Source organism: Paroedura picta, chromosome 3 (genome assembly GCF_049243985.1).
Source record: "Paroedura picta isolate Pp20150507F chromosome 3, Ppicta_v3.0, whole genome shotgun sequence".
NCBI classification, from domain to species: domain Eukaryota; kingdom Metazoa; phylum Chordata; class Lepidosauria; order Squamata; family Gekkonidae; genus Paroedura; species Paroedura picta.
Window position 1 is genome coordinate 63,888,734 of NC_135371.1, and position 10,738 is coordinate 63,899,471.

At 43.1% G+C, this 10,738-nt stretch overlaps 1 protein-coding gene across 3 annotated transcripts in view; it reads right to left on the minus strand.

The window, feature by feature from the left end:
* RBM6 (RNA binding motif protein 6) overlaps positions 1–10,738 on the minus strand; it is a 94,170-nt gene that overhangs the window by 83,266 nt on the left and 166 nt on the right. The window contains exons 1-4 of one of the 3 annotated variants that reach the window (XM_077326031.1): positions 10,574–10,689; positions 5,951–6,050; positions 1,645–2,956; positions 1,141–1,230 (exon numbers count right to left, since the gene is read on the minus strand). In XM_077326031.1, coding sequence (XP_077182146.1) covers positions 1,141–1,230; positions 1,645–2,956; positions 5,951–5,994 — 1,446 coding nt within the window. In that variant the 5' untranslated portion in view covers positions 5,995–6,050; positions 10,574–10,689. Of the gene's footprint in view, positions 1–1,140; positions 1,231–1,644; positions 2,957–5,950; positions 6,051–10,374; positions 10,524–10,573; positions 10,690–10,738 lie in introns of those variants that run through there. The other 2 variants (XM_077326030.1, XM_077326029.1) reach the window with 2 other exon arrangements.

Sequence of the window (10,738 nt, forward strand, 5' to 3'; positions counted from 1 at the left end):
ACATCTCGGAGGACCCATATCCAGCCTGTGCTGAGGCAGCTGCACTGGTTGCCAGTTGCAGCCCAGATCAGGTTCAAGGTTCTGTTTTTTTACCTTTAAGGCAAATTACAGTCTGGGACCCACATATCTGAAGGACCACCTGTCGCCCTATGCCCCCCACAGAGCCTTGCACTCTATGGGTACCAACTTGTTGGTTGTTTCCAGCCCCAGAGAAGATCACCTGGCCTCGATCAGGGCCTTCTCAGTCCTGGCCCCCACCTGGTGGAATGAACTCCCAGAAGAGCTACAGGCCCTGCGGGAGCTTGTGGACCTGTATGAGGGAGCTCTTCCACCAGGTTTATGGTTGAGGTCAGTGCAGTCAGAAGATCCGTCTAAGGAAGATCCGTCATCATACTGAACAACATTGGTGACCAGCAGACATTTTCCCCCTTGACATCCGGCTGGCAGTCAGCCATTGTGGGATGAGGGCTGTTTTTTACTGCCATGTACTATATTATATACTAGTAATCAAGCCCGCTGCAGCTAAATGCAGCGGGCGCTAAACCACTGAGCCCCCGGCATTCGCGCGGAGCGCGGCTGCTGGGGCTCCGTGTGTCAGGGGGCTGACGCTGCGAGAGGCGCTTCGTGCCTCCCACAGCATCAGGCCGTTGGGCAGGGAGCCCCCGGCAGCCATGCTCCGCGCGGCTGCGGGGGGTTCCCTTTGCAGGCGGCCTGACGCGGCGAGAGGCGCAAAGCGCCTCTCGCCGCGTCAGGCCGCCCTCAAGGAAGCAACTGCGAGCCGCGCTCCGCGCGGCTCACAATTGCTTCCTTCAGCAGCCTAGGAATTGGCCCAGCCGATGGTCTGTCAGGAGGAAGGGGCCAATCAGGCCCCTTCCTCATCACGGACAAAGCCCTCCGCCTGAGGGCTTAACGAATTATTTAGTCCGTGTTAAGGATTGTTGCATGTTGTTTTATTGGGGGTTTTATTGTAACTGCGGATCGATCTTGTAACCCGCCACGAGAGGTTTGTCGGGAGTGGCGGGAAGTGAATGAATGGATGGATGGATGGATGGATGGATGGATGGATGGATGGATGGATGGATGGATGGATGGATGGATGGATGGATGGATGGATGAATGTTAGAGGAAATTCTTACTTACATCATCTTTTGTGGCAGTTTCAGGAACTCCTCCTAATCGAATCAGCTTGCTTGGTTTCATGTCTTTGGTGCAGGGCCTGTAATCCTGGTCCTTAAAAATATAAATTTAAGAGAAATTTTATATACACAGAGTAAAGACAGTACATACACACGATAAAATATCTCTCTGTTCACTAAAAATGTTACAATACAATTTAGGACCATGTTCTAAATTATCAGTTCTTTAGACCTACAAAGGTCAAACATGTGTAAACTATTCAAATGAATTTGATTACCATGAAGCAGAGAAAAAATATATGATTTGAGAAAAACTGGGGAATGAAGTAACTTTCTGATAAAATCTAGATATGCTAGAACGTCTCTGAAATATCGTAACTAAGGGGGAAATGCAATGAACATACAGAAAACAAGGATATAAAACTATCAGCTAAACAAAACAATTTATATTCTTCAAACAATGTTGCATACATTCCTACAGGCACAAGCTTTCCCATAAGTCACGTACCTGAAGATCTGGCTGAGAATCTTTGCTAGATTTTCCTTCTGCAAAAGACTTTCCATGTTCATAGTCAAAGAGCTGACTTCCTGGCAGTCGATGATCAACATCCCGATACTCAATGCCCCTGTAGTCTGTATCCTGCCTTCCAAGGAAATCCAAGTCACCTTTTTCCTTTGGTACAAGACCAGAAGTTTCGGGTGTTTGCTGCTCACCCACAGAAAACTCCTGATTGCTAGCAAAGGCCTGAGGTGGGTTATCTTGGTCCTGAAGAACAGGAAGAGGACCACAGCTACTTTGGAACTCTTGTGAAGATTCAGTCTCAGGATTCTGTTGCTGTGATTCTTCTTCTCCGGTTCTTGGCTCTGAGTGTGAAAACTTCTCTTTTGGAGCAAAGGAAGACCTTTCCCTAATAATATGTACAACCTCTTCAATCCTGCTTTCTCTATCTGTTACTGATACTGCAGGCTGACTCTGCTGGTAAGCTACACCATCAGGGTCCACAACAGGCATCTCTCTGTCTGTGAAATCCAGAGAAGGTGGCACATCTCTGCCCCTAAAATCTTGATCAGCCTGAGATTTTGGCCTATTTCTGAAGTTTGAATGAGACGAATCTCTGTTTCTGAAGTCTAGGTCAGCTGTACCCATACCCCTCAAATCCATATCAGGCATATCTCTTTTCCTAAAATCTGAATACGGCTGGTCTCTGCCCCTGTAATCCTGTTCAGACATCTCTCTTGTCCTGAAGTGTGAGTGAGATCCATCTCTGTTTCTCAAATCTAAATCAAATGGTCCCCTGCCACGAAAATCTGATGGAGCATCTTCTCTGCCCCTGTAGTTCATTGTGTGTGATTCCCTATCCCTGTAATTCATATGGAATGCATCCCTATTCCGGTAATCCATGGGAGGAATTTCTCCTCCACTATATTCCACAGATGGCCCTTCCCTGTCCTGGAAATCTCCTGGATACATATCCCTGCCTCTAAAGTCTGGAAGGAGTGGCACCCTACCTCTGAAATCCAAGTGTGATTCATCTCTGTTCTGGAAGTCAGAAGATAGATAATCTCTGCCTCCAAAATCCTGTAAGTGACCCTCCCCACCTCTGAAGTCACTATGAGGTCCATCTCTATCTCCATAGCTGAAAGCAGGTTCCTCTCTGTTGGCAAACTGAGGATTGAGGATGCCTGGGAGTCCCTGGGTATCATAAGGAAGTGATTCTCTGCCAGAGAAGTTGCCAGAGTGTCTTTCTTGAGCAAGACTATCAAGGGGAGGAGAATAGTCCCTGTTCCACCCGGGAGCAAACCTTTCTTCTTGGCTCCCACTGTAGAAATAAAGACAGTATTATTCATAATGTCTTTTGAGTTTGAAATCTACACATCAGCACGTTCTTCTCTAAACTTTTACTGAGTTGTTTAACAGTAAGATCCACAGAAGAAATTGATGTCTGGTAGTTTAAGAGATGGTAGTATACGACAGGCGTAATAAGCAAACTTGCGCATTCCCATTTCACCATAATTCCCAGAAGAACTCAATATGGAAAACCTGAAATATTAATGCATTAGTGAAGGTAGCAATCTACATAGTCTCAAGTACACATACATGGCATGTGTCAAAATACACATAGCTGGGAAGCCATCACATTACTATTTCAAGCTTCTTCAAGCAATGTATTTGTATGGTCTCCTCTGACAATCAATTCAGGTGGAAGATGCAGATTCTTGTATTCATTATTTCCAAAAAAGACAGATACAAGCAGCGTTGTCAGTGCAAACAAAGTTTACACCTCTATTTTAGCTGTCAAAGACAAATATTATAACAGAAGAATTTGGAATTAGTTTCTTACTCAGCATCACTAAGTAGTATAACCCAATTTGGCTTCCACTGAGCATTATCTAATTAATCTCTGGGCTTCTTAACATAGCTATAACATTTTTTCCTATGCTTTGATATTTAAGGGGCCAGATAATTCCTTTTAGGGCTAGAAAGATATTTGATTAGCTACTGGTTTTAAATAGGAGCCTGCCATCTTCCTTCAAAGAAGGCAATAAAAGTTCCTGATAAAAGCTCCACTTAGCATCATCTAATCTATTCAATCCTACAAAGCTTCCTAAAAATGGAGAAAACGGTTTAAGGATCTCTCCCATACATATGCCTTTCCTACGCTTACTTTTATATTTATTTTAAAATATTGAGATTAATGAAGAATTCTAAACTGGCTTTTACTAGCCAGTGGAGATTTCAGGGCTCTGATGGACAGTTTATTGAATGTATCAATTCAGTGTGCTGGATGAACATTGTTGGGACCTGTTTGAAAAAGTATTGGAAATTAGAGTTCCAATAGCTTACTACCTTACACCGATCTGCAATATGCCTACATTTGGAAGACCATTAGTCAAAAAAGAAACCATGAAACTAGAATCAGCATTCAAAATAGCAACACACATTACCAAGGAACTAGAATGAAGCACACATTACCAAGGAACCTATGAAGCAAGACTAAAGCTTTTTTTCTTTTCATCTCATTTTTTGGGAAAAGTTATGTCAGGGAAAGACATGATATTTATACAATTTTGAAAGGAACAAATACTTCTTTTGCTGGTACTAGAACTCAAGGGTCACCTGATGAATAGCTGGGTCAAGACAAAAGAAAGCACTTTTTGTGCAATACACAATTTCGAATTCACAGCCACAAGTCATCCCTTTTTTAAAAAGGGAAGGGTATGGTCAATTCACAAGCAAATAAACATCATCTTCTTGTGCAGAGGCAATATAACTTCAAAACAAGAGACCATATGTGAGATGGTTAGTGCTCTCAAGGCCTGAATGTGGCTTCCCAGCAGCATCTAACTAGTTGCTATGGGAATCAGAACACTGGACTAAATGAAAACTTCAATTGAACACACACATGAAGCTGCTTTATACTGAATCAGACCCCTAGCCCATCACAGTCAGTATTTGTCTACTGAGGCTAGCAGCGCTTCAATTAGATATTTTAGGCAATTATATTTTTTAAATGGAGATGCCAGGACATTGGGACCTCCTGCATACCAAGTAGATGCTATGCCACTGAAATGTGGCCCTTCTGAAGAGATAGTTGCCAGGCTAAAATTAACACTCTACATTTCTCTTCTTTATGTTCATCATTAAATAAATAATTTTTAAAAGCATTAAAGTATACAATGTAGCTCCTTAAAAAGGCCTTTTACATTGGTAAAAGGCATAATTTTTCTTGTACACAGAAGAAGCAAGTATCTACCAGATTTACAAAACAAGACGATAAAGCAATAAAATTAGAATAAATGCATAAAATAACATAACACAATATAAACCATTTAATAAACCAAAAATTAGCAGTGAACTCTGGTTAAGATAAGAGAACTAACGAAGCTTCAAATCATTAATTTTCAGTAATCATCCCTTCCAAAAAAGAAACCCTCAATAATTTAAACAATCTTTAATGGCACTGTAAAGCTAAGGACATTTGGCAGGGGACTGAGGGTTACCATGCTATGACAATGTTCGTATCTTGGGGGGGGGGGGGGGAGAAGCAGCCTATATTATTTTGAGTTTCCAGTCAAATCACATGCTACATTATACAGAGATGAACAAGGCTTATAAGCATTCATAATGGGGGGGGGGGTTCCACCAACAGATGACCACCTGTCACAATTTCCACTGAACTAAAATCCATTACTTCCCCCTGCATCTCAGTCTTCCCTTTGCACTAAGCACCCAAAAGGGCTCAGTGCAAAACCACCCTCTGATCCTGAGAAAATAGTTTACTGATTAAATGTGCTTTGGTTGGGAAATATGAATGGACACAATACTTCTGACTGAACCAGAAAGGAGCCATCCACTGAGGATATCCTTGAAAAATGGGGCAAAAAGAAGCATCTTCCGTCACCCTACATAAGCTTTTGAAGTTCTAAAGCCTGTTTCTCAAGGTAGTGGCAACAACTACAGTAACTCTAGAATCCAACAGGCTGGACATAAAGATGCCCAGGCACAGAAATTCCAGAGAAACGCAGGAAAGCATAATCACCATCAATTAAGGGAAGAAAATTTTTGAACATAATATATTATTAGCTCAAACTGTTCACTAGGACAGCAGCAGGGGAGAATTTATCACATATTTTTGATTTGATGCTTGGCTGTTTGGTTTGTTATCAACTATTATACCTAGAATAAGGCATACAAAGAAGAAATGTTCTGTTGTGCATAAGGTGCATCTAAAACACAGAGGTCCAGTTATTATAGTCAAATTAAGTCAGTCCAAATATTATAAAAACACCATATTTCCTATGTAAATACTTACCGGAAGGGACCCGCTCTGTTAGCTGGTCGAGGGTTACCCCACATTTTGTTTGTGACAGATGACCAGTAAATTGAGTTCTTTTGTTGTTAAATTGCAGAATCTATGGGAAATAAAATCATACTTTAATCTGCGATTCATTAAAACCATCCATTTCCAACAAAGGGCCCTGCAAGTATGCAACTATTCTGAACTGGAACAGTACAATTTTAAAGGTTCAGTAATCAGCCAGTCTGTAGGAGGTGGACCTTTTCTGGCTATTATGACCACATTTTATTTTTATTTTCCTAAGAAGATATTTTTTGTTTATGAAGGCAGGATATGACACAATTACCCTCCACCACAAAGATGTCCATGGGTCTAATTATTCAGTATCCAGAATCAGAAAGTTTCCCAGTTGCCACTAGCAATCAAGTAGCCTAATGCTTTCAAGGCCACATATTTCATTAGAATAACTAAATTTGTGATGATTTGGCTCAAATAGCCTTACTACCTGTATCCTCTTGAGCAGTGGTCCCCAACCACCGGGCCGCAGCTCCCTCTCCCCGCCCCCCCCAGGCCGCAAGCTTCTTTTTGCGGGAGGGGGGGAGAGGGAAGTACGGCTGCATGCGCAAACGTGCATACGTGGCCGCAAACGCGCACGCACGGCAGTTTCACACATGCATGAAATTGCCGCGCATGCGCGTTTGCAGCCACGCATGTGCATGTGCGACCCTCCCACACCCACCAGTCCGCAGCCTAAAAAAGGTTGCGGACCACTGCTCTTGATCAAGAATTACTACTGGTTAATTTATTCGGTCCTAGCAACACACATTACTTGTTTAAATTGCAGCAAAAGACTGACAAGACAAAAATGCTTTTTATCATGTACATACAACAAACAGGACAATCTCTGCAGACGTGAATAAAAAAACAGAAATTAAACATTAGAAATGGCAACAGAGAAATGTAAATAAACATTTCATATTCTGGTTTCTCTTCAGATCGCATAAATCTTTCACTTTTTTACTACATTAACATTTCAATCTTACAGCATTCCATTTCTGACTGCGAAGTAACCCTTACTGAAGCAAAAACAAAATATAAAGGGCAGACTAAATGTGACACCACTGAATTAAAATTCTCTTAACTGATCTGAGAATTCTGTCTGAGCAGTTGTAGCCAAGATACAAAGACAGATTCAAGTGGGTAGCCATCTTGGTCTGAAGCAGCACAACTAAATATGAATCCTATTGCTCCTTTAAGACTAACAAAGAGTTATTCAAAGTGTGAGCTTTTGAGTGCATGCACTCTTCCTCAGACAACACACAAACTCAAGGTACAAGGAGTAATTCTGCCACACAGGATGTTAAGCATATTCGAGCCTACCTATACAAGCATGCCCTATATCCCCCGCAGGGCTTTACGCTCTGCGGGGGCTAACCTACTGGTCGTTCCCGGCCCCAAGGAAGCCCGCCTGGCCTCGACTAGGGCCAGGGCCTTTTCGGTCCTGGCCCCAACCTGGTGGAATGAGCTCCCGGAAGAGCTGAGGGCCCTGCGGGAATTACCAGCATTCCGCAGGGCCTGTAAGACGGAGCTCTTCCGCCAGGCTTATAACTGAGGCCGGGCGGAAAGAAGATCAGCCCCCCCCCCTCACAAACTGGCGGTAGAGAGCGTCACCCCCCACCGTAGATGAGGATGCGGAGAGCAAATGAGTAGGCTACGCCATCGCTGTTACAATTATTGTAAATCATTGGTTTTTATTGTCATTTTATGGTTTTAGGGGACGGGTTTATGTAAGCCGCCTCGAGCCTTCGGGGGGAGGCGGGGTATAAATATAAATATAATAATAAAAAAATAATAATAATAATGAAGTTGTGCCTGAGCCCATTTAGTGAGGGGCAGTATACAAACTGAATAAATATATGCATAGGTTGTTTGACCTCCAATGATTGACTTGAGGTATCTGTCTTTTTTTTTTTAATCTCACCTTTCTAAACACCTTTCTGAACTTCTGTGCATAATACATTTAAATAATCTTCACTGCTCACCACGCATTTAATGAGGTGGTTCTTAACCAAAACCAGACTCCTAAAGGAACTACACATATGTTTCTTTCCATTCTCTTTAGATTATCCTCCTGGATAATATGAAAATTCCCTCCAACTAACATGCTGCAGCATCTTATGCTACCACCTGAAACCAAGTTATTACTTAATGTCAAGCTTTCCATCAGTTCCCTTCTTGAACTACAAAATCACAAATTGACATGCCATCTCCCCCTGCATCATATGTCCCCCATACCTTTTTGTACTTCTTGTAAAAATCCTACAGAACATCTCCTAAATTGCACTGTTTTAAACAAAACACTTAAGTATTTCAGATCCAGTTTTACACACAGTTCAAAGGTTAGTGAAAAGCAGCCACTGGCAAAATATCTGCTTTTGAAAAAAAGAGCAGAGAGAAACAACAAACCAATATATAAGGTGAACAGAATAAGGAAACTATTAGATTATCATTGAATCACATGTTCATCAACTGTATAAATACTCAGCATGCAGATATTTCAATCTGGTCCTTCTGTTCTATGTTCCTCACCTCACTCCTCTCCCAACATGGCAAGCCAGTTTATAGCAATGCACAGAACCAGCTTGGTGTAGTGGTTAGGAGTGCAAACTTCTAATCTTGTGAGCCAGGTTTGATTCGGCACTTCCCCACATGCAACCAGCGGGGTGACCTTGGGCTCACCACAGCACTGATAAAGCTGTTCTGACCGAGCAGTAATATCACCCACCTCACAGGGTGTCTGTTGTGGGGAGAGGAAAAGGAAGGCGAATGTAAGCCGCTTTGAGACTTCTTCGGGTAGAGGAAAGTGGCATATAAGAACCAACTCTTCTTCTTCTATGAACAAGTACTGTTCTTTGCATTACCTACATGCTCCTTTAATAAAAAACTTAATGCCACAAGTTAACACCTAGCCCCACTGCTTGATCTGTTTCCAAGTCTTAAGAACTATCACCCAGTTAAGGAAATGTTAATCAAACAACGTACAAGTACAGCAGCACAACAATAATTTTGAAAAAAATAGCACATGCTATTTTAGATTTTAAAATCTTTCATGCACATTTATATGGTCTTCTGTGGTAACTATACTCACCAGGCTACCACTTATTGTGGCCCACCTGCTTTGGACCCAATTGAACCTGGGCCACCTCCATTGCGGCTACTGTACTGTGCAACAGAGTCCCTAAAGATGTGGAGAGAGTCATGGAGGATCTTCAGAAAGTGCTGCAAGCCTTGTGTGCCAGGGCTTTTGAGGATATACAAAAGGCAGGTATCTTTCAGGGGGTGGATTTGAAAGGTTTTACTCGGCTTTAATTTGTCATATACAAGTCATGTTGGGCCAAGGGAAATTGTGTGGTCTAAGTATCTTAATAACTAACATATGTATGTTTTTTAAAGGCATCATCCTAAAATACATATTGCCCTTGTCTCTCACACAGTGGAGTAGCTCTAAGCTCATGGTTGATGGCTACATTTTTGTACATATTTCCAGTACAAATTAGCATTTTTAAGGCATTCTATCTGATTAATCAAAAACGCAAATTTAGAAAGGTAGAACTGAATGAATAACCAGTTCTGTATTAATTTCTAAGACAACTTGGTACAATGGCTTTTCATCTCTCCCAGAGATATGACAATCAGTATTTAGCCTAGAAGCTGGGAGATCCAGGTCGGAATCCACTCTGCCATGGAATTTTGCTGAGTGATATTGTACTGTCAGCCTAACCTGAGTAAAATTAAGATAAATAAATGTAAATAAAACAAAGGTAATATAAGAATAAAAGAGCAATGCAAGTTGCGTCGAGTTCTCATTGGAAAGGTAAGAAATAAACAAAATAATTTATATGTGGATAAAATTTAATGATGTACAAAACTGCATTTTAAAAAGTCTCCTGCTACACGCCTAGTTTGCACCAGTATATCAACAGCAGCTCTCCCAACTAATGTTGCCCTCACTGTCGTAAGCAATACCTTAACTGTGAATGCACCGGGATCTTCCTGCATAAAAAACATTGCTTGGCTCCATTCTGTAAAGGTATCCCCTGTGCAAGCAACCGGGTCATGTCTGACCTTTGGGGTGATGCCCTCTAGGCGTTTTCATGGCAGAACGGGGTGGTTTGCCAGTGCCTTCCCCAGTCATTACCGCTTACTCCCCAGTAAGCTAAGTACTCATTTTACCGACCTCGGAAGGATGGAAGGCTGAGTCAACCTTGAGCCAGCTGCTGGGATTGAACTCCCAGCCTCATGGGCAGACAGCTTCAGACAGCATTTCTGCTGTCTTATACTCGTGCCTACAGACCTCATCAACTAAGGATATGCCCCACGATACACTAGTCACAAGCCGACTCTAGGTCACCACACAAGACAGACAAGTGAGACTCTACCACTCCGGAAGGTGCTCAGACCCGCGAATCACGGCCTCTCCGTTCGCCTTCCAGAAACTCGCAGCTAACGGAGCCCCAGCAACAGCCGCCGCCTTCCACCGCCATCCCTGCAGGCCTCTTCCTCCCCGAAAAGGCACGCCGGATTTCCCCGCGCATAACACCGCTCGCGCGGCCGGCCGCCGAGACACCCACAACCGACCTCTCCGCCCCCTCCGCGTGGGCCTGCCAGCTCCGCGCGCGCTTCCCAAATGTCGCAGCACCCGGGGAAAGAGCGCCCGCCCCGACGGAGACGGGGCGGTGGCCGGAGCCATCGTCGAGGGCGGAGCCCCCCCCCCCCCCCCACGCAAACGAGGGCTGAGGAAAG